This window comes from Camelus ferus, chromosome 7, assembly GCF_009834535.1.
Source record: "Camelus ferus isolate YT-003-E chromosome 7, BCGSAC_Cfer_1.0, whole genome shotgun sequence".
Taxonomy (NCBI): Eukaryota; Metazoa; Chordata; class Mammalia; order Artiodactyla; family Camelidae; genus Camelus; species Camelus ferus.
Genome location: NC_045702.1, coordinates 30,372,075 through 30,397,612, shown reverse-complemented (window position 1 = coordinate 30,397,612; position 25,538 = coordinate 30,372,075). Strand labels below are relative to the sequence as shown.

The window sequence follows — 25,538 nt, the reverse complement described above, 5'->3', positions numbered from 1 at the left end:
CCTTAACTTAGCCATAAGCTGCTTAGTTTCCTAGTCATTGGCTCTCCCCTTCCCCTCATCCCTCCCACTCATTTTGGGGGTTACTGAAACCATAACACTATTAGAGAAATGATTTTTTGAACTCACGGATCATTAGACTTTGGAATAAGAGTGCCAAGCTCCTTGATTCGGTAATTAATATTATACCTTCTTCTTCTTTCAACTATTAAAAAAGAAATATTATTGATTATTCTCATTAAAGAAGAATTCACTTTGGTCAGTTGTAAATTTTAATAATAATATTTTAAAAACAATGAGCAAAAATTTTCCACTTAGTCAAAAGAATACTCAACAATAAAATAAAAATTTAAATGTTTTATTCTAAAAGTAAGAATAACATTAAAATTGTGATTCTATTGTTCACAATGATTTAAAAGCACTTACTCTCAAAAACAACGTTTTTATCATTCTTTGAAATCCTATAATATTGCTATAATATTTACTCATACTGAAATTATATATGTATATATATTCTCTCCTCTCATATCTTCTCATATACTCTACTAAAAGGCTAACACAGTTTGGCACATGATAGGTGTGTGTGCCCAAGTAGACCATGACTTCTTTAAGGGCAAGGACCATCTCTTACTTCATTTTGTATCCCCAGAGGGCTTGGCATATAAAAATAAATATATGTTGATTAGACTATAAATACAGTTTTCTAATTGGACAACTTTCAATAACATACAGAGCAATGATTCTTAAACTTTGGCATGCATCAGACACACTTGGAGGGACTGTTAAAATCTATTTGTATCCCATACCTAGAGACTCTGATCTTAGTAGGTCTGGGTTGGAACCTAAGAATGTGCATTTTTAACAAATTCCCAGGTGATGCTGATGCTGTTTGTCTAGGGCCCATACTTCGAGAACTATTGATATAGGTTTTTATTCAGAGACTCTTTTCTCTGTTTGTATTTCCATGCATTCATTGCTTAGGGAAATTTTACGCATCTAGCAAATGTTCAATAAATGTTAAATACACAAACCAAATATACAAATAAGTAGAATTCCCTATACTGACCCTGACCTAAGAGCAATCTTACAGAGCAAAGAGTACTCTTATAGTCTACTCTACATTTCCAGTATCAGGAACCACAACTTACATATATTTTCTCAGTAGATAATATTTTTAAAGTTTTTCAGGGAAATGAAGGAAGAAAAAATTCATGAAGAAAAAGAAAAATATATGTCAAAACAGTAAACAATACATGCTTGAAAAATAAGATCTGCGACTGGAAACAAGGAAAGACATGAAGGAATATCAATTGTCTTCATGAACTGACTCTACAAAGCAGTTTAACATGAATGAATTTGACCTTGAGGAATAATACATTGGGAGTCCTCTGAAATTAGGATATAATTGATTCTTGGGAGAGTTTATTTTCCCTCTTTACAAATCCTGTTTTCCCTGGGCATGTGATTCAAAAACTTACACCACACAAAAAAACTGAAAAGAAAATAAACAAAGATAAAACTGATAGAAATATATTTATATTTTACAGTGAGAATTTATGAATAATTCTATGTTCACACATACTCACTCCTATATTATAAAACAGATTTTTAAATATAAGATGAAGAGCAGCTATGAGGGATGTTCAGTTTTATCTCAAAATAGGAGACTGGTTTAGTCCTATAATGTTTCTTCAAAATCTATTATTTAAATGCACCTTATGTAAAATATCAGAAATTCCTACTCTACTCTTCTTACATTGTGCTCAATCAAATTATTAATGAATAATTATAATGAGAAGTTTGGTTCCTTAATGTTCTCAGATTCAGTACACTAGTTTGTAAAGGAGTCAAGTTTCAAGAAATTGCTAAATTATCTAATGCTATATGTGATTTCACTCTTCACAAAGTTTTTGACATATTCATTCATTTCTGTTCTTAGATTCAGGCAAGAGGTGCCTCTCTCCCATACTAAAGAGAAGCCCCCTTTAGGGCCTTTTCTTACCACACCCATCCCTACTGAGCAAGGCACCCACAGGGCAAAGGGACCTCCACTTCTTAACTACACTCTGGGTAATTTGCCCCAGGTATATCCTCCCAAATGCCCGGAGCCCACTTCCAGAGCCTGTGTAGACTGCTTCCCACGTCCATCCTCCTGAGGGAGATTCATGACTCCAGGGTGCTCACTCTAGGCCCAAGACACAGACAAGCAGCAGTTTGTAGAAAAATTTATGAACTTCAAAATATAAGATGAGGGCTTCACACTCATGTTTGAGGCCACTTGCAGCACTGAATGGAATAGGGGGTAGAGAGAAAAGTGAAATGGGCTGCTGGCTATGGGGCTGGCATTGCCCCACCCTGACATTGCCACTCAGAATTCCAAGGATCTGAGAATTATAATTTAACACCTCATCTTCCAGTCTTTAGGGAGGATAGAGCATACTTAATTTAGCACTTCTAGACTTGTTATAACTTTTAAGTATTTAGACAAATGGTAAGTGGGACTTTGTCCTCTAGCCATGATCTTCATAAATGTTAAGGGTTGGCCTAGATTTACATTAAAAACGTGATGTTAGTTTTTTTTGTGACATTGATATCTCCAAAAAGCAAGATCACTCTCTAATGGAATCCAGATTAGAAAACACTTTGATAATGGGCATACCGGGCACCTGTCATACTTTACATGAAATGACCTGTCGCTTAAAGTGCAAACAGAGGAAAGAAGGAGCAAGGAGAAGAGTAGTTAGTAGGTTTAAAACTAAGAGAGAAGTCTGCACTTCCTTGATTTATCAATTCATTCTGCCAGCAATTAGCTCCCCATACTCATCCTCTACTTGTCTCATAATCTGGACCAACACTTAACTGCTCTGCCTCTAACGGATCAGAATCAGATCACTTCCCTTTCCAGGACTACCCCAAGGACTGTTGTAACCACCTGCCAGTTCTTTCCTCACTCACATGGTCATTGTGACATAGGCAGGTGCTTTATGAACAGACAGATGCAGGTTTCACAGGTACATGTAAAATCTATTTCAACTGACCACATGTAAAGAAATTCCTGGTTTGTTTTAGAGCTTTAAAGTTTGTATTTATTTTTATTCTATTCTATACTTTTGTCATTTTTTGATTTGGTTCCCAGAACAAAAAGGCTTCACATTCAGTTAGTCAAGCTCACTTGGGACAGTTAAGAACTCGAGACATGACAAAGCATCTAAAGCTCACCTTGCCCCTAAACAACTTCCCTCGACTGCATTTATCCATCTCATGTGACCCATTATTGGAGTCAAATTGACCCCCAGGTAGGCATCTGAACCCCCTTGTTTTGCAGCAGTGGAATTCATCAGTACAACATAAGCAATACTTTCAGATAACTTATCACTAGGAAGGAAGGAGCAGATTGACACAGAAAGATAAGAACCTGGAGTTATGTTTCTTACTGTTTAAATGGGGTACATTTTCTAAAGTCACTTTTATCTCTTTAAACCTTGGAGTCAATGAGTCACAACAGAATTCAAATGTAACTCAATGTACTCATCTCTGTCACATGAAGCTCTCTTGAGAGGGAGAGAATGATCAAGGAGAGAACTTGAGATGTTTCACTTCATAAAAATGTACAGCTTTTCTGAGAGATCACAGTGTTTAAATTTCCCAAAATAGCTCTTCCAGTGAGATGTACAATTAATTTTGGTCATCTGACCTCAAAATATTTATGGAGCGACAATAAATATCACACATTTTAACCTCTAAGCATTTTGTCTTAAATAAATTAATTTTGTTTAGAAAAAAAGGAAAATATACTCACTGAGGTTGTGGTTGTCCTTTTTTTGTCTCTCTTTTGCCAAAGCTCGAGTATCAGTTTCTGATCAAAAGGAAGACAATTGAAACAGTACTTATTTCTACCTTACAATCTTTCTAGTCAACATAATTCAGAAATGCTAGGTAAAAATACAATATTACTTGCTCCAAATGGTATAATAATTTTTTGCAAATACTTAGAAATTTGGAACAGAGTGTTCTTTTAGTAAGAGGCAGTAGCAAAACCTATGGGCTTTGAGTAGTAAAACCTGGATTTCTGTTCTGGCTTTCCATTTAATAGCCTCGTGGTCTGTTACCTAAGTTCTCTGTGTCTCAGTCTCTTCATCTGTAAAATTGGTATAATATAATACCTACTTGATAATCATTGTGAAGATTAAAAGAGGTACAGTACACAGAATATATTAAACTACTTAACCGGAGGAAGGTATAGCTCAGTGGTAGAGCGCATGCTCAGCATGCAGGAAGTCCAGGGTCCAATCTGCAGTGCTTCATTAAAAATGAACAAATAAAATAAATAAACAAATAAACTGCTTAATCGTTTTTATTGTGGCTTCCAAGATTAGGTCATAAGAGACATTTTCCAGCTTCCACTTTGGTGTCCCTTGGATTGCCAGTTGTTATGTTATGGGGACACTTTAGCAGCCCTATGGAGAGGTCTACAAGGTAAAGAACCAAGGTCATTTGCCAATAAATAGTACTAACTTGCCAGACCCGTGAGTGAACCACCACGGGAGCTCATCCTCCAGCTGTCATGTGGCAAGAGTCTGTATCTCTGGCTAACATCGGGACTGCAATCTTAAGAGAGACACTGAGCTGGAACAAATTTTCTAATCCATCCCTCTATTTCTGAACCATAGGGGTTGTATGAGATAATAAATGTTTATTATTTCAAGCTGTTAAGTTTGGGGTAATTTGTTATACATCAAAAGATAATTAATACAGTGTTCTTTGAATTATTCTAGTTTTTAAAATAGAGGTATAGAACATTTGTACATTTTTACATTTGTCTTTTAAACCTATATTAATTAATTTTAGTCTAAGTAATTTGAACGTATAGACATTATTGAGTTATTGATTAGACACCAAAATGAATATATTGCATTTACTAAGAATATTGATATTAACTATATAAAAAAATTTTAAGACTAGTGTCTGAGTAACAAACTAAAAACTTGATACAGAAATTTCAACTGAATTTTATTTTATTTTTATGGAGAAACTAACACTGGACTTAAAAGTCAGAAAATCCTTATTTTGATCCACTTCTGCTCCTATTCAGCTGTATGACTTTGGGAAAACAATTCCTCTGATTCTTGATTCCCTCATTTATATACTGGAGGAAACTGACAGTGCCATTATAATTCCTTTGAGTTGCAACAATTTAAAAATTTACTATTGAAAACCAAGGAGTTTTTTAGCCATGTGAAAAAGTTAAATGTGAATCATAAAACCCATAAAACAAGCTCAAAAGGGAAAATCTAACTTCCTCTAATCTATTAATTAATTATTTTGCAGCCATGTTAGTAAGTTGCATCTTTCAATATCAAAATGAACCTATGTTAAGTGAAGAACTTAGTCAAGCTGTCATATACATATGATAGAGGTTATGTGTTTAGAAATATGCCCAATTACTAAAATAATTAATTCAGCTGAACTGTAAATTATATTAACTTATTGCTTGGTTGTCATAGAATAAGAATATTTTCAAATATTTTTAAAATTCTATTTAGCTTGGAAATATATGTTAGTCATGTCTTATGTAGTTGACTTTTAAAAAGGATAAAACTATAAAAGCAACGTTACCTGTAATTTCTCTTTTCATTGGTAGACTGCTTGGACAGGAAGCACTTGTAAGTCCCATGTTAGCTGGTGAAATTCTCTGCTCACCACTATACACGTCCAAAATACTTCCAGATAGCTTTAGAAGAAAAAGGAAGAAAAGATCAATCAAATTCTTGGTGAATATTGGTATATTTAGTTGTATATATTAAATGTCATTTTGTTAATAATAATTTGTAATATATAGCATTTTAATTTTAAACAAGAGTATGCATTGACTGTAAAATCATTGTAGGATACTTGTGGATAAGATATGTTGAGAAAAGGTATTTGTGTTTAAGAGAAAGGAGAAATTAGTTCACTTGTGAAGAAAAATTTTGGTTAATATTTACAAAATTAATGAAAGTTTGATCCAGGACATTACCTGGTGAATAAGATTTAGACAAAAATCATTATACATATTAGCAAAGCTGGAAAGTTCACTGCATATCATAAATTAGATATAATGGTTGAACATTTTGGAAGCCTTCTTAATACCGTCAGTGCTACCAGCAACTCATAGTCAAGAGGTATTTTACACTGTTAATTAAATAAGAAACTTTCTTTCCTTCTTGGAAGACATACTTTTTCTCATTGTACACTTAATGTTCTAGATTATTCTAAATAACCCAGCTAGTAACCAAAAGTAGTCTAAAACTGCTTTTGCCTCTAATGGATATAGTGTATGTCTAATTATAGAAACACTGCAATTCTTAAAGTGCTTCTTGGGAACAATTTTTCAGAATGCTAAGATGCTGTATACACAATTCAAAATTGTACCAATTTGTTATTTGAAATGTGCTTATTGATTTTTATCTCCCAAGAAAATTAAATTTAAATAATATTCATAACTCAACATTCATTATTCCAGAACAAGCTACATTTAAAAGGTAAAATTTGAACATTTAAAATATTTCCATTCTAAGTATCTTTATTTCATTTCTGGGAAGTCAACCATGAGCGACATTTCTTTCCTGAAGGACAAGAAGCAATATAAGTAATCAAAAACTACAGCCAGATTATTGCAAAGACTCCTTAGTCCCACTTTTTGTAAAACTCCAATTCAAACCAAGGGAATTTTCTTAATACTTATAAAATCAGACTGGAAACAAATGTAAATAAAGGACACATTACTAGTTTCTGACATAATTAGTTCAAAATTAGTTTCTGACATAATACTCTATTAAACTACATATAATTAATATTGTACATTTCTGAAAAAAAAAGAACTTTGAAAGTATAGTGGAAAAGCAGGCTAATACCTAAGAGTATGTGCATATCAATAAGAACATTACAGACTGCAAATGGTATTCTGATGTGTGTTTTCATATATCGGTTCTTTTTGTTATTTATTAAAACTCATTTTAATTTTATATAAACTCATTGTTTTAAAATGCATTTTTACTTCTTGGATGTTAGAAGAAAGCTAATTAAGGGGGGCTTTTATTCCTTTTCAATTTTCTCACCTGAAAAATAGAAACAAAGTTGATCAAATTGAATAAATGATGAGTATTAATGGCAGAATAATACAATTAAGAAGAAATTCTAAAAGCAGATATCTCCTTAACATCTGAGTCATTTAGCTATATTTGTAAAATTAAAGTCTCCAAGATCTTTTCCTGAAAACCCTGTTAGTTATAAGCTGAGGCATCACCAACCTGAATTGTACATTTCTGCTGTGCCTTTGAGAAACATAATGGACATGCTAGACAAAAAGACAGGGAGTGAGGGAGAAGGAAGAGGGAAGAAACTATGGTAAGGGTACTTTTCTCTGAAGAGCTTGAATTCAGATGGATTTCAATGCAGCAGTGTCAAATAACAGAAATGTTTAAGAAGAAAAGAAGCCATATTACATACACACTGCAACAATAAAGTGATAGATTCTTAAATACAGCATTTCCCTGAGTCCATATTACCTGGTCAGACTGTATCCAATGCATTTTTCCTTAGAAATTGGGCTGAAATTCTGATAATGAATCTAATCCTACTTAACTGTAGGTATGGTACATCTTCTCCTGACCTTGGTTATTGTCTAATTTATGCCCTAAAGCACAATGATTAATATCCTATTTAATTTTATGCTGTAGGTACTACTCTATTTCATGTAAATGGCTAATCACTTTTTGAATATCATTAGACAATTGGTTTCAGTTTCAAAGTATGTTACATTTCATGTACTCTAAAGAGATTTTTCTCCATTAAAAGATATGAGGACAATGTTAGTGAAAATTTAAAGATTGCATACACATTAGAAAAGACTTACAAAGCTAAATTATATCTACTGTTGTCAAAAGTATAAGTTACTTAGGTACTACGGTCTAAGTCTTATGTTTATTTCATAGAGTAGTAGGCAACCGGAGAAATATTTTATAAAGAAAAGTTTATTATTCTTGTTAAAAAACAGATTACTTTTCAGTAAAACAAAATCATTAACATAGCAATAAGGAAACATATTATTATTAGAAACAAACTCACAAATTTTAAAGACATCTAATATAAACTATTTTTAACAAAGTAGAACATACTGCTCAAGACAATTCTTCATTCCAGTAGAAAAAAATGAACTCCTGATCTGAGAAGTGGCTTTGAGGGGAGAGGTGATTGACAGTGGTTCCTGGTGTCCAAGATTCTTACCCCAGATTTTATTCACATCTCCTCTACTAAGATCATAGAGACTGAAATGAATAGGGAACTGACCTTCTCACATAGACACTATTTTTCATAGTAGCCAATATTCCCTAAAGAAAACGTGCTCACAGGTCACAATGTCAAAATATTAGAAGAAAATGACTATTTTAAATATTAAATCACACACAGTGTTAGAAATAGCAAAAGCAAAAATTTTACAAATAAAAAGATCACATGAAAACAAGTTTTTAAAATTAGCCTAATATACATTCCAAAAGAAATAAAGTAAAGTATTTGTAATAATTTATGATATAAAATAAAAACGAGTAAGCATAAAAATGGCCAAAATAATCAAGCAGAAATAGAAGACATGAAAATATAATAGCTGAATAAAAGAAAACTATAAAATGGAAAATAGAATAATGGGTACACTGAGAAAGAAATAAAATTACTGGTGAATTATAAATCTAAATTAAAGTAATCTCTCAGGAGGATGAAGAAAAGGATCAAGAAATAAAACATATGAAAGAAAATCTAATCAGTATGGAGGGTAGAATTATTAGAACTAAAATATAGATAAGTATTAGGAGTCTTAGAGAGAGAGAGAAATGAAATTGGAAGAAAGAAAATATTTTAAGAAATAATGAAAAAAAAAGAATGGAGATGCATTTCTTAGAATTAACACTAAATAACATGTCAAAGTCTTCTTCTAAAATCTCATTTTATTTTAGCATTATTTTATTTTGATTTAAAAATGAAAGGGACACCCCACAAAAAAGAAACAAACAAACAAAAAAGAAAAAAAAATGAAAGGATCTATATACTATCCAAAGAAAAAGATAGGAAAAACCTACATTCAGACACATTACAGTGAAATTTAAGAATATACAATGACAAGGAGAAAAATATAAAAGCCTAAAAAAAAGAGAGAGAGAAGATTATGTCCAAAGGAACAAGAATCTGATTAACATAAAATTTTTCAGTGACAAATGGATGAAAGAAGAAAGTGAATCAGTATTTTTAAATGTTTAAAGAAAAGAACTTAAAATACTCACAGAGAAAAAAATGTGACAATGAATATATATATATATGTTCATGTATAACTGAAAAATTGTGCTCTACACTGGAATTTGACACAACATTGTAAAATGATTATAAATCAATAAAAAATGTTTAAAAAAAAGAACTTAAAATGAAGAGTTTTATATCCAGCCCAAATATCATCCACATATGAGGCCATGATAAAAATATTCTTAGAGGTATAAAATGCTTAAGAATATTTACCCACAAAGACTAACATTGAAAACAGTTTCAGGTGAAGTAAATATGATATAAATAAATACAAATATGATATGAACAAAACCCATCAACTATCTTGATAAAATAGTTGTTGTCTAAAAAAGAAGAGAGAACCAAGATCAAAGATAAAATGAAATATAAACCATATAACTCAGTATTAAAGTCTAGGTAATATCAGTATGATTGGGTTGTAGTAGTGAGGAAACCAATGGACATGAAAGTGGTAAAAAAAAAAGTACTAAAGAAAAACATTAAAATACTTAACACTTAAACAATAAAATAAGATGAGACAAACAGGTGAAAAATATATCAATAATACAATCAGTGTAAATAGGTCAAACTCCTCAGCTAAAAGTTTGACAGTTTGAGTAAAAATATAATATTTAGATTTATGTAGCTTACAAGAGACACAGCTTCGTAGTAAAAGGCCACAAAGGTTTAAAGTTAAAGGATTAGCAAAGATATATCCAGCAAATTCTAACCGTAGGAAAGCTCATGTAGCTATATTAATATCAGAGAAAATAGGCTTTACAATTAGAAAAATTATTAAGGATAAAGAGAGTTACCATTTAATAATAAGGAATTCAATTCTCCAAAAAGGCACAGCAATTATGAACATGCATATACTGAACAAATTAACCTCAAAATATGTGAAATAAAATGTTTTCAAGCACAAGGAGAAATTAATAAATCCATCAATGTAATGGGAGATTTCAACACATTTCTCCCTTGTTTTTGAAGAGTCATATAGACAAAAATAATAAGCAATGTTATAGATTTGAACAACAAAAGAATATTTTGGCCTAATAGACATATATAGTTCTACATCTAAACATTAGAGAATGCACAGTTTTCCTAAGTACATGTGGAACATATATAAATATTGATTGTGTACCCAACAAAAACCCAAAATACAAAAAACAAAAAACTCCAAACATTTAAGAGTCCTTGATTTCCTAAATATTTGGAAATTTTTAAATGACCCAAGAGTAAAGATAAAATCATACTGGAATTCAAAAATAAATAAAAGGTACCGAAAACACACTTGAAGAAACTTCTGAGACATGGTAAAGTAATGCTTTGAAGGAAATTTATACACTTAAGAATGAGAAAAATAGATAAAATTTTGAAATTTGATAAACTAAGTATTTTTTTAAGAAGTTAGAAAAATAACCAAATAAACCCAAAGCAAGTAAAACAGGTAATAATTAGAGATCATAAATCAGTGAAAAACAAAACAAAGCAAAATACAAAAGTTTTATTTTCTTTTTTAGGTTAACAAACTTGACATGCTTCCCATAAGCCTGATTAAGAAGAATAAAGATTAAACAAATGATATTTTAAATGAAAGGAGGATACGACTACAGTACAAGTTGAGATTTATCAGTTTTTTTCCCCAAGGATCAGGAATAAACAAGACCAGTATACCTGCTTTTGCCACTTCTATTTAATATAGTATTAGAAGTCCTAACCAGAGCAATTAGGCGCGGAAAAGAAACAAAGTCATCCAAATTGGAAAAGAATAAGTAAAACGATTTTTGTTTACAGATGACAAGATCTTACATTTAGAAAACCATGAGATTTCACACACACACACACACACACACACACACACACACACAAACACAGAGAGATATGTGAGCTAATAAATTAATTCAGCAAAGTTGCAGGATGCAAAATCAACATGCAAAAGCTAGTTACATCTTTACACACTAACAATAAACAATCTGTAAAGGATATTAAGAAACCAATTCTATTTGCAATAACATCAAAAAGAATAAATTACTTACTGAACATAGACGCCAAAATCCTCACCAAAATTTTAGCAAATAGAATCCAACAACACATAAAAAAGATTATACATCATGACCAAGTGGGGTTCATCCCAGGGACACAAGGCTGGTTCAACATATGCAAATCAATCAACGTAATACATCACATCAACAAGAGAAAGGACAAAAACCACATGATCATCTCAATCGATGCAGAAAAAGCATTTGATAAAATTCAACAGCCATTTATGATAAAAACTCTCGCCAAAGTGGGTATAGAGGGAATATATCTCAACATAATAAAAGCTATATATGACAAACCTACAGCCAACATAGTACTCAATGGTGAAAAACTCAAAAGCTTCCCACTAAAATCTGGGACAAGACAAGGATGCCCACTATCACCACTCCTATTCAACATAGACTTGGAAGTCCTAGCCACAGCAGTCAGGCAAGAGAGAGAAATAAAAGGGATCCAAATTGGAAAAGAAGAGGTAAAAGTGTCATTATATGCTGATGACATGTTACTATATATAGAAAACCCTAAAAGGTCCACACAAAAGCTACTAGAGCTGATTGAAGAATTCAGCAAGGTAGCAGGTTACAAAATTAACGTTCAAAAATCAGTTGAATTTCTTTACACTAACGATAAATCAACAGAAGAAGAAAGTAAAGAAACAATCCCCTTTAAAATAGCACCCAAAGTAATAAAATATCTGGGAATAAATCTAACCAAGGAGGTGAAAGAATTATACACAGAAAACTATAAACCATTGATGAAGGAAATTAAAGAAGACTTTAAAAAATGGAAAGATATTCCATGCTCTTGGATTGGAAGAATCAATATTGTTAAAATGGTCACACTGCCCAAGGCAATCTACAGATTTAATGCAATCCCTATCCAATTACCCAGGACATATTTCACAGAACTAGAACAAATCATAATAAAATTTATATGGAACCATCAAAGACCTAGAATTGCCAAAGCATTACTGAAGAGAAAGAAAGAGGCTGGAGGAATAACTCTCCCAGACTTCAGACAATACTATAGAGCTACAGTCATCAAGACAGCATGCTATTCGTACCAAAACAGACATATAGACCAATGGAACAGGATAGAGAGCCCAGAAATGAACCCACAAACTTTTGGTCAACTCATCTTTGACAAAGGAGGCAAGAATATACAATGGAATAAAGACAGTCTCTTCAGCAAATGGTGTTGGGAAAACTGGACAGCAGCATGTAAAACAATGAAGCTAGAACACTCCCTTACACCATATACAAAAATCAACTCAAAATGGATTAAAGACTTAAACATAAGACAAGATACAATAAACCTCCTAGAGGAAAACATAGGCAAAACATTATCTGACATACATTTCAAAAATTTTCTCCTAGAAGAAATAAAAGCAAGAATAAACAAATGGGACCTAATGAAACTTACAAGCTTCTGCACAGCAAAGGAAACCAGAAATAAAACAAGAAGAAAACCTACGGAATGGGAGAAAATTTTTGCAAGTGAAACCGACAAAGGCTTGATCTCCAGAATATATAAGCAGCTCATACGACTCAATAAGAAAAAAATAAACAACCCAATCCAAAAATGGGCAGAAGACCTAAACAAGCAATTCTCCAAGGAAGACATACAAATGACCAAAAAGCACATGAAAAAATGCTCAGTATCACTAATTATCAGAGAAATGCAAATCAAAACTACAATGAGGTATCACCTCACACCAGTCAGAATGGCTGTCATTCAAAAATCCACAAATGACAAATGCTGGAGAGGCTGTGGAGAAAGGGGAACCCTCCTACACTGCTGGTGGGAATGCAGTTTGGTGCAGCCACTATGGAAAACAGTGTGGAGATTCCTCAAAAGACTAGGAATAGACTTACCATATGACCCAGGAATCCCACTCCTGGACTTGTATCCAGAAGGAAATCTACTTCAGGATGACACCTGCACCCCAATGTTCATAGCAGCACTATTTACAATAGCCAAGACATGGAAACAGCCTAAATGTCCATCAACAGGTGACTGGATAAAGAAGAGGCGGTATATTTATACAATGGAATACTACTCAGCCATAAAAACCGACAACATAATGCCATTTGCAGCAACATGGATGCTCCTGGAGAATGTCATTCTAAGTGAAGTAAGCCAGAAAGAGAAAGAAAAATATCATATGAGATCGCTCATAGGTGGAACCTAAAAAACAAAAACAAAAACAAACAAACAAAAACAAAGCGTAAATACAGGACAGAAATAGACTCACAGACAGAGAATACAGACTTGTGGTTACCAGGGGGGTGGAGGGTGGGAAGGGATAGACTGGGATTTCAAAATTGTAGAATAGATAAACAAGACTACACTGTATAGCACAGGGAAATATACACAAAATGTTATGATAACTCACAGAGAAAAAAATGTGACAATGAGTGTGTATATGTCCATGAATGACTGAAAAATTGTGCTGAACACTGGAATTTGACACAACATTGTAAAATGATTATAAATCAGTAAAAAATGTTAAAAAAAAAGAATAAATTACTTAGGAATAAATTTACACAAGGAGGAAAAGACTTAGACACTTAAAACTAAAAAAAATATATTGCTTAAAGAAATTAAAGAAGACATAAATAAATGAAATGACATACTATGTTTTTGATGAGAAAACTTAATATTGTTAAGATGACAATACTACCCAGAGCAATCTACAGATGCAATTCAGTCCCTATTAAAATCCTAACTGTGGTTTTTGCAGAAATAGAAAAACCCATACTAAAATTCATATGGAATCTCAAGGGACCCTGAATAGCAAAAACAATATTGAAAAAGAACAAAATTGGAGGACTCACATTTCCATATTTCAAAACTTACTGCAGAGCAACAGTCATCAAAACAATGTGGTACTGACATAAAGACAGACATACAGAGTGGAATAGAGAGCAAAGAAATTATTCCTCAAATATATCATCAAATGATTTTTGACAAGAGAGTCAAGACCATTCAATGGGGGAAAGACAGCTTTTTCAATAAATGATCTTGGAAAAACTAGACAGCCACAAGCAGACTCTTATCTTACATCATATACAAGAGTTATTCAAAATGGATCAAAGACTTAAACATAAAAGTTAAAGCTATAACACCCCAGAAGAAAATATAATATTGGTGTTGGGTTTGGTGATGATCTTTTGGATGTGATACCAAAATCACAGAGGGAGGAGAAAGGAGGAAAGAATGTTGCCACACAGAACACACGAATCCATATATGCAGAATATTTTTAAAAGATGATGAAATATAAGCATTATCATAATACATATATGCAATGTCATAGATAGTTGAGTATTTATTCCATGCCAGATATTAAGCTAAGCATGTTTCATACTAATGACAAATAACAGTATCTCAAGTAATCGTTTTAACAACTCTATAAGGCAAGTTCCAATTTTAAATACAAAATAATTAAAACTCTGAAAAAATAAGTAATTATCTCAAGATCATACAGGTCTGATAAATAGAAGGCTTGGGATTAAAAGGTCTAGGTCTGTCTAACACAAAGAGTGGATTCTTAACTACCTTATTGTTGAAGGATCCTTGCCTTAACAATTTTAATGGTAAGAAGTGTTTTGAATACTCAAAAAAGTTGAAAGCCATTGGAGTATGTTTTTCTAAGTTTTATTCTTTCCCACTGCTGTTTTCTGCACCTCAAATGTCCTTGCCTCTTCTTTAAGTATTAAAATCTAACTTATTCTCTAAGGCTCGACTTAAGGTCCAAACCATTTCCAACTCTCCCTTATCACATCCTGATTTAATTTTTTCTTCACCCAAACACCATAGTACTAGTAAAGTTGACCACAAATTTAATAATTTAATTTTTTTATCCTTTGTCCGTCTTCATTTATATTCACTCAGCAAGAGAGCGGTTACCTAGTATATACTCTTCTTGTTTCTGAAAATTGATTATTTATGTAAAACCCTAAGAACTTTCTGAAGATACATATATATGTGTGTGTTTGTATATATACAATATATAATATGCATAAGTGCATTATATATTATATATATGTTTGTATATGTGTGTATGTGGTATGTGTGTGATATCTCCCAAATAATCTCATTATAAGTACAAAAAAAGGAAAGAAAATCTTATATGTATATATATTTACATATTATATTTCCAGATAATTTTTCAGTTTAAATACTAAAAGAAAAAATACTTTTAAACTGTTACATGTGTGTATCTATATATCTATATCAAATATTTAATGTGAGTTTCATGGGAAACTGAGGAGAAATTTTGAGTTGTTTGGATTCTCTACTCTGCTTTTCTCTGAAGACATTTATTGTAAACCCAAAATGGCAAAAGTGAGCATGAGACTATTAGATAGAATAACTGTAGGCATAGAAAGAAGATAAACTTCAATCATAAAGAATGAGCACTGTAGGAGAGCATATATCACACAATGTAAGCATACATAAAAAAAAAAACCTGGCATTTAAAAGATTATTTTCTTTCCTTTTGTGTAATTATTCATTTAAACATAGTAAACTAGATTTTTCCAGTTTTAAGACACACACAATTGATCTCCCTCTAACTTTATTTTATTTGCTAAAGCAGGGCTATGAGGTTTGAATGATAAACATTGAAAAGAGAAGTCCCACTGAGTTTTTTTATTTTGTTCTATTATAAGTGAATAAAAATAATCTGTTGGGCGGGAGTGGGAGATTCCTGTCCTTGGCCAGCTGGCTTAAAACTCAAATAGAAAAGGTAAAATACAAAACAGAGAATGGTAACATAAATGCTTTTGCATCATATACTTTATATACATATGAACTATTAGTACTAAATTAATAAAAACAGTAATTTAATGTAAACACTGCCAAAATAATTAGTGGAACCCTCACTTTTTGATAAGAAGGTCACAATAAAACATTATTTTTAGTAATTTTATGCACTAAATAGACTATAAAAGTATTTTTACTGTAACCAGAGCACTAAAAACTATCTTGTAAGTAAACAAGCTTGTCAACACAGCAGATTATATACTATGCTTTTCAAAGCTCAATTTCTACATACTTTATTTTATTGACTATTAGTTTATAAAGTTTAAATTCAGTATTTAAGGTGGTTTCATCTCCAAGCATTGAAAGAATTCCAAAATGCACTTGCTCACCAGTTTTAACTTTGAAGTGTCTATAACCTTCACAATAGCAATGGTTTTCTCTTTCTCCTTCATCATTTTCTTTTCCTTAAACCTGCAAACAATAACTGGGAGAGCTGTGCAGAAACTTCTAAGGTGAACTTTGGTTCTTCCTTGGACTTTAAGACTAATCTGGTCTAGACTGTGATTGACAAACGCTTGCTTGTTGGTATTATGCTGTCCTTTCAAGTTCCAAACAAGCACAGAGGGTTGTTAATATTTACTCAGTCCTCGTCTCTGAAATACTCTTGAAATATAACGATTTACTGAAATTGCCAAATGCCACCAGCACTTACAGATATCTGATTGAAAAAAATATATATATGATAAAAGAAATGAGTGACTATGCACAACCACATCTCTGAAAGGAAGAGGTGAATATAAGCCCAAAAGGTGGAAATTATAGGGAGATAGATCTAAACTCAGAGGCTAAACAATCATTTGGGTGGAATGTGGCAGAGGATCAGATCAGGCTGAGGTCTTTTCAAATCCTAAGATTCCACAGTTCTCAAAAACAGCTTCCTTTGGAAGCTGCTGACACAGCAGAGTGGGTAGGATTTTTGCATTTGCTGTCATAGAGAATTGGATGCAAACCCTTACCTTGCCATTCACTAACTATATGAACTTGAGTGAGTTACTGAACTTTAAGCCTCTTACCTCATTTGTAAAATGATAATAGGCAATAATAGTCTCTACCTCATATGTTTGTTGTGATGATCAAATTTTTCGTGAAAAGTGTTTTGCACAATCCTTGTCACATTGCAAGTAACCAAAGGCATTGGTTATTATTAGCTATTATTATTGTTGTTATCCTTATTGCTGCTGTTTTTTGCTGTTAAAAAGTTCCTAAACAGTAATGTATAATGGGAACAATTTTTCAAATACTATGTGTGAATTTTGAAGTACTTATTTCATATACATTTATTGAGATCCTATGATATGACAGGCATTGTGCTGGGTGCTGAGAACAAAATAACGAACAGGTCACTATTGTAGGCTTCAGGGACACAGCAGTGAGTAAGACAGACAAAATCTCCAGCTTCAAGGAGTTTATATTCTAGGGCTTGGGAGCACACAATAAATAAGTGAATAAAATAGTAAACAAGATAATCTTTGTAACTCTAATCCTAAGTGTCAGAGGGAATTAATTAAATAAGATATTGATTTAGGGAGTGATGGGATGGGGCCTTTCAGCTAGGGTGATTGTGAAAGGCCTCTCTGACAAGTTGATGTTGACTAAAAATCTGAAGCATAAAAAGACAGTCATGCAAAGATCTGGGACAAAATCATTCCAAGCCCAAAAAAGAAAGTTCAATAGTCCTAAAACGATAATATGCGTGTCAGTGTTCAAGGAGCAGGAAGAAGGCTATCAAGGCCAGAGCTAAAGTTAAAGGGAAGTGCTGACTATGGTGACGTGTCTGGATTATATTCTGAGGATTTCAGGAAGTTAATAGAATGTTAAGCAAGAAGAAACAGGATCTAAATTTTGCTTTGTGAAGATCATTCTGGCTGCTGTGTGAACAATAGCTGTAAGGGGGCAAGAAGTAGCAGAGAAATTAGGGTGGAGTCTGTTTCTGAAGTTCAAGTGAGAGATGACAATAGCCTAGAAAAGAGTAGAGGAGCTGATAAGAAGCCGTGAGATTCAGGAAATCATGGATGCTGATTAGAAGGGCATACTGATAGATGTGGAGATGCAGAAGTAAGAGAGAGAAGAAAAGATCACTTTTTTTTCTTTGAACAGGGGTAGTTCTAGATGAACTAAATGCAGGTTTGGGTGGGGAGGGGGACAAAAACTTCTTTTCAGTCATATTAAGTTTGAGATGTTTGTTAGGAGCACAAAAGGTATCAAGGTAGCAGTAGAATACACAAGCCTAGCATGTAGCGTTCAGGGGAGAGAGAAGGGTTGAGATTACCTATAGAACATATGGATATATGAGTAAAGAGGGCTGAAGTCTGAGCTTTGGGACTTTAGCATTTAGATGTATATTAGAGGAGGAAGAAACAGCAAGGCGGTGGGAAAAAAAAATGGTGCCACAGAATCCCAGATAGTCCTTTAAGAATGAGGGAGTGGTCAACCATGGCAAACGCCACTGAGATACCAAGTCTGGTCAGAGGGGAGAATTTACTATTGGTTTCTGTATTGGGTGGTTTTAGGAGCTCTTTTAATTGTGAGGGCAACAGCTGTATTGGAGAGTGGAGAACAGGAAGTGAGGAAATGGGAGCAGGGTGAAAATGGAAGCAGAGTTTTCTGGTGGGCAGGGGAGTCATGAAATGGTGAAATATCCAGAGAGGAAGTATATTTTAAGGGAGTGTTTTATTTGGTTTTATTTTTAAGAAATCTTAGTAAAGACAAGTTTAATGCTGATATTTATAATTCAATACATCAGAATAGACTGATGATATAGGAGCAGTTGCTATTTAGAAAGGGAAAATGCTTGGGAAGGTAAGAATTAATGGTATCTAAGACACAGGTAGTTGGGTTGGCTTTAGAGTATGAACTGGGACAATTACTATATTCTAATAAAAGAGATGACAGAGAAAATCAAAACAGATACAGATGGTTTGGTAGAATTTGTGATACAGAGCTAATGAGTAAATCTTAACTTGATTACATATATTTCCCTCTCTGAAATATGTTGTGAAAGAGAAATCAGCTGAAAAATGGAGAATGGATGGGGAATCATGGAAATTTGAGGAGAGAAGAGGAGGTATAATTATATCTCAATTAATTGGAATTTTTTTATACCAAAGAACAGCTGCGGTATTGTCTGGTAGGGATGAAAGCCCCTATGAAACTTTGGCGATGTATTGGATGTGAGTGCCGGAAGCAATGTGGTGAAATTTTATCCATTCAGCTTCTCAGGTGAAGCTGTAAAGTATGATGAAAAGAAGTTTAATCAAGGTTGGAGTTTTTTTAGGGGAGTAAAATGAAGAAAATCGAGGACATGTTAAGAGTGTTTGCAAGAGAAATGGATATAGTGCTTGACCAAAATAGGTTAAGGAGGAAATTTTCAAAATGTCATGAGTGGGAAATAATAGCTATTGAAAACGGTGATAGAGTCAATTATGTGGAGTCTCCACAAGCTTGAATAATTGGTGAAGTAAGAACACTAGAGTAGTTGCACTGAAAAATATAATGTAGAGGTCAAAAATATGAAATCAAAATGTTATGGGATAGAAAAATACGTAACAACAAGATTTAGGATATCATCACGTGAAAGGATGGTTGGATGGGCAGGAGAAAATACCACTGACATTATGGAGACTGAGAAACTGAGATGTTAAGGTGTTGATGAAAGCACAGTTGATTTGGCTGAATTCTTCTTGCATGTTGGCTCTTTCCAGTCCAGTTTACATAGCTGTGACAGTAAGAACTAATTACAGGTGGCTAACTCTTGATCAAATAGAAATTGAGAGGTAACTTATGCTTAATTATTCTGAGTCTAGTTACTAATCACTCAATATTCATTTCTGGGTCAGAAATGCCTGGGCTGAATTGATCTGTGAAAACCTTGATTTATTCCATTCAACCTGGATAAATCTGAAGGACCACCACAAGTGGTCCAAGCTTCCCCTCAGTCGCTTCCAAGTTTTCGACCAACAGAAGTTAGAACATGACTTTTCATTAAGCCTCTATGCAGTGGTCCTGGGATTAATCTTAGCTAAGTGACATCCAAGGTTTCCTGCTTAAGTCACATCGAAGTAATCCCAAAGTGACTAATAGCACAATCAATAGATTTCTCCTGAGATTTGCAATTTCTGTGAGAACTAGAGAACTAGACATAAAATATTTAGAAAAGTGCCTGTGATACAGTAGTGAAAAATTAATAAAAACTATTATTATTGATGAATATCCTCACTTTGAAGCTTACCATAATGGGCATCTGTTGGTTTAACCTCTCTAGAATTCATTTACATTTATTTGTGACAATTCCTGTTCTCCTGGTTCTCATTGTTAATCTAGGTAATTTGTTGTGTGTAGCTACTCAATCCACAGCTCTAGGGTGGGCCCAAGACCCAGAAAATTGGCTGAGGGATAGATATATGACAAAAATTGCTCCAAAAATAATCACCGCTGGGATTTAACTGGAACTAAAGGGAAAAGGAAGCTCTCTTTCTCTTAAATTTTTAAGCCGACTGAATGTATTCATCATGATGCATTTTGGTTATGACAATCAGAAAATCCTGACAGAATAAGCTTATAAAATAAAGGAAAAAAAATCTTACATAATGTGTGAAATCCATAGGTAAAGAATTCTCCAGGGGCATGTAAGCAGCATTTCTTTGCATTCCTCTTGGATTTTCCTCTCTCTTTGTTTCTTTTGTTTTTCCTCAGTTTATTTACCTTCTGGGCAATAAAATCGCTATATAAGTTATATTGTCTTACAACATCATAGAGAGGCAAAACCTTCTTTTCCTTGAGTCTCCTTTAAAGACTTTAAAGAACATTCCTAGAAGACTCCAGTAACCTGCTCAACATGCCAGAATTGCAACACAAGCTTATTCTGAAAACAATCTCTGGCAAGGGAAATGGGGCCACTAGAGTTGGCTTAAATTCATCAGAAACTTCCCTTTTCTTGTGAAGGAGTGGATGTCTAAAAAAAAAAGACTGGGTTAGCAAGGAAAAACTGTACATAGCTAGGAATAGGTTATCATAGTGTCTGCTCAATGGCTGAGAATAAAGTCAGTGCAGAAAAAAAAACAAAAGCAGTTATGGAGGGATGTCCACATACAATATTACTTAGGAATTTATGGATGACATGCATCAACTAATTCTTTTCATACTTAAGCCCCGCAGGAGCCAAATTCTATCGTCTACAACTGAAAGTTCACTGGCTAATATGCTTACTCAAAGCATTCCTCTGAATCTAACATGTCTTTAGTTTTATCCACATGAACTATAAAAAAATCCTTCAGAATTTCCTATCTCTGTTTATTAGCTATTCTTACACATTCTCTTTTTTCTCCCTTCTTGCCTTGTCTAAGTAGTTCTCTTAACTTGCTCCTTTGCTGCCTTCATGTCTACCTCTTAAAATCTTAACTTTCCTTCATAACTATGTTTCAAACATCATCTTTTACTAATGCATTTCAAAAATATCTCAGTTTAGCATGGCTTTTACTTAAAATCCAGGGCAACTCTCTGACTAGCATTTGAAATATGTAAATACATGCAGGATACTAAGACTTAGTATAAGAATAGCCTTGGCAATAAATATTTTTAATTAGTCTCATAATTCAGAAGAAGAAAACACAGTTAGGAGAGGTTAAGTTACTTGCACAATATCTAAATTAGAGCTTAGGTTTAACAACAAGATCCATATTCTTTCCCTCTCTGCCTCTCAGGTGTGCCTCACTGCACTGCCTCACTGCCATGTAGTCTCTCGACATGTGAATTGTGTCTCACTCAATTTTTAATTCCCTACAGAGCATGTATTATGCTTTGCATATAATAGTATTAAATAAGTATTTGGCTAATTGAACTGCTTGGGATATATGTAGATCCAGATTTGTCAATGATTGTTGACTGGCCAACAGCAGACACGTCTTAATATAAGTACAGATAGGCCAGTAGTATTGATCTTTTAAAAAGTACATTCTGTGTATCAAAACCAAATTTCCAATATTCATTGTCCCCAGTTTGCACTGACTAAGCCATCTATGCAGCCTCTACAAAACAAGTAAGATAATTTGACAAACAGAATGTTTCAGCACACAATTTCAATGAAGTAAGTACCACATACAAGGAAGAGAAGATTACAAGAAATTAATATCATTTCCTCAAACCCAGAAGTTGACTACTATTTAAGAAAATAGTAACCTCATGCTGTGGTATCAGACAGGGAAAAATTAGCATTAATAACATATTTATGTAGAGAATTAGTCAGATTTCCTGTAACTATGCTGCTTGAAATCTGAAGAGAGAAGAGGTAGAAAGAATTGTCACTCCATTCTAAAAAAAAAAAAAAAAAAAGCCTCCAATAAAAAACTAGATTTTTAACCTCATTTGATTTTTGTCAGATTATACTAATATTAGTGATGTTATAAAGTGGAGGTCCTTTGTACCAGAGAAAAGGAGGAAAGAGATAATTCTCCTTTACATCATCTATTTGGGAATTAGTAAAGAAAAGGATACTTGCTCCAATTTTTTTCTTAAAGTCTGAGATTTAAAATGTCCATCATTAATATTAACACAACTAAGCCCACTGACTTACTGATGAACAGTATCTACATTATGCCATATTGTCAGAATTCACTTTTTTAAAATGAAATGTTTAAAGTAACAAATTACAATCTTTCATATTTTTCTCATGTTTTCTAGAAACTCAAACTATAAACAAACAAACCAACAACAATGCTTCAAAATGTATAGAAAGAGCTTGCACACTATTTACAGATTCATTTATAGAGATTAATGTATGAACAATGAGAAGGCAACAGCAACAAAATAGGAGATAAGATACTATCTCTTCATTGCATATTATTCCAGGAATTTGTGATTTCAACATAGAAGTCTGCCTACATGCCTTAAAGTAGGGTGAGGCCAGTTCTACATTTTTTTCGGTTCATCTTTAACCTTTGGGTATTTGCTCAGAAATAAAGTTATATTTTTGTTGTTATAAGCTTTTTCTTTCCTTTTTAAGGTATAGAGCTTCTGAATCTGATAGCTATTAGTTACGGTAAAATAGTTTAAATTTAGCCTTGGATTTATGAGAATATAATGATATATTGTGCTTCAAATAAGAAATCTGAAGATTAATCACTCATCACTCATAGAAAATGGTATAGCAGATTAGATATATAATTAGATGAATGTTTATAGAGACTAGGTAGACAGATAGGTAGATAGATAGATAGATAAAATGGTATAAGCCCAATTATCTTCCTCAATAAAATTATATATCTTTTTTCTGCATCAATAAATATTTTCTAATATTTATCTACATTGTTCTTGTTTCAAAAGTGCAGAAGAAAACGCCATTTACTAATCAAATGACATTTCTTTTTTTTTAATCATCAGATGCTTTTTTTTTTTCAATCTCATTGAAATTAACTAATTCAATCTCATTCAGTCTCCTCAGGTCTGGAAACACTTACTGTTCTTTGCATTAGCAGAGGAGAGTCTGCTCCTTTCTCTTTAAAACTTGATTCCATACTGATTATATCCTCAATAACGTCCTCCATCTAGCAAAATATAATATATTTAGAATATTGTGCATAAAGATAAAATGTGTTTCAGTCTGAATTCAGTGAGAAAATTTTTAGCAATCTTTAAAAATTTTTTTAGAATATTTAAATTAAGGTTACATGTGTATCAAAATCCAGAATATTTTAGAACTTAAAGTAATCCTGACATTCTTTGATCTGTGTCGCTTTTCCTTGCATTTGCTTCTACCAGATGGCAGGTGATGGCTGGGCAAATCACCCTGGGCTAGTCCCTCAGAAATCAGTATCTACATAAATAGAGTGGTTATCATGACTACTTCAAGTCAGAGCTCATATGCTTAATGTATAAAGATGACTTCCTACAAACTTTATTTTCCTTTTAAAATATTTTGAAAGCATCTTACAAGTGGATATTCAAGTATCAGTAGTCAAACTTTAGCCAATTAGTCCACACAAATAAAAACTACATTGAAATGTATTATCCAAATTTCCTTACTGATCACTAATAATAATAACAACAACAATATGATGAACAACAATAGTAATCACAGCTACCTTAAATAGTAACACAACAATAATAATCACAGATACCTTAAATAGTAACAAACATATAATGCAGGAGTTGTTAAAGGAGCTATTCCACATACTTTGCATACATCAGCTCATTTATCTTTATGAAAACCATACAAAGTGGATACTATCAGTATCTCCACTGTACAGAGGAGGAAACTGAAAGAAAAAGTTCAATAACTTGTTACAGATTATATAACTAATACGTGACAAAGGTAGAATTGAAATTCTGGACATCTGACTCTATAGCCCTAACTTAAATCAGCTATTTACTACCTTTCTCAACTCCTTTCTAAAACAGCTTTCCTTTCTGTCTGTACTACAGCTGGAGGAGATTTTAAAGCTTATATTTTGTGAATATCATGCCCTTCTTGATCTCTCTTTCTCTCTAACTCTAGCTCTCTTCTCACCCATTATGTTCTCTTTAGTGAAATTTTAAAATATGACAAGAGCAAAGATAGTGGGGATGTTGAATTTACGTAATTGTAGTACTCTGATTTTCCCATGACATATGCAGAAACGACCAGGAGTAAACTCTGGGAGATTCACAAAAGTATTTTGTTTCTATTAATGTTATTGTCTAAGCAAGATTTCTGAGGACCTTAGAGAATCAATTGTTCACAGAATTCTACTAAGATATACTCCCAAAGGCAATATGCCAAAAAAACCGAACACTATTCAAATGATAATTTAATAAATACTTATTGAGCAATTTTTATTGCAAGACCTTGTTTTAGTACTGGAGCACAAAGTCTGCCCTCATTGAGCCCAAACTATTGAAGAAACTGACAATTAAACAACTTAATAACAAACATTGGTCTCAAGAAATTAAAGTAGGTTGGGGGATACAGCTTGATGAGAATGAGTGTTACTATAAAAAATGGTCAGGGAAGGATTTACTGATATTTGAACAGAGATATGAGTAACATGAAGAAAGGGTAGTCCTTTGAAAGAAAGCAAAACAAAATACAGACCTCAAGGTAGAAACAAGTTTAGAGTGTTTGAGAAAGAGTGAGAGGCCAATGGGAACGGAAGAGTTAGCAAGAGCAAGAGAGGTTTTTGAGATGAAGATAAATAGTAGGCAAGGAACTTACAGAGAAGAATCCTCTAGACTAGTAGCATCCAACTAAAATTTCTGCAACAGAAAGAATGTCTTATACCTGCACTTCCAATACAGTAGCAACTAAACGCATATGGCTATGAGCACTCAAGATGTGGCTAATATTACTGAGGTACTGAATTTTAAATTTCATTCAATTTTTAAAGATTGC

General features: G+C 33.0%; 1 protein-coding gene across 1 annotated transcript in view; it reads right to left on the bottom strand.

Annotated features, from left to right (window-relative positions):
* Nucleotides 1-25,538, bottom strand: part of TFEC (transcription factor EC) — a 132,846-nt gene that overhangs the window by 12,560 nt on the left and 94,748 nt on the right. Inside the window, 4 exon segments of the mRNA XM_032483645.1 lie at nt 127-202; nt 3,797-3,853; nt 5,614-5,728; nt 23,629-23,715. Of these exon segments, the coding sequence (XP_032339536.1) occupies nt 127-202; nt 3,797-3,853; nt 5,614-5,728; nt 23,629-23,715 (335 nt within the window).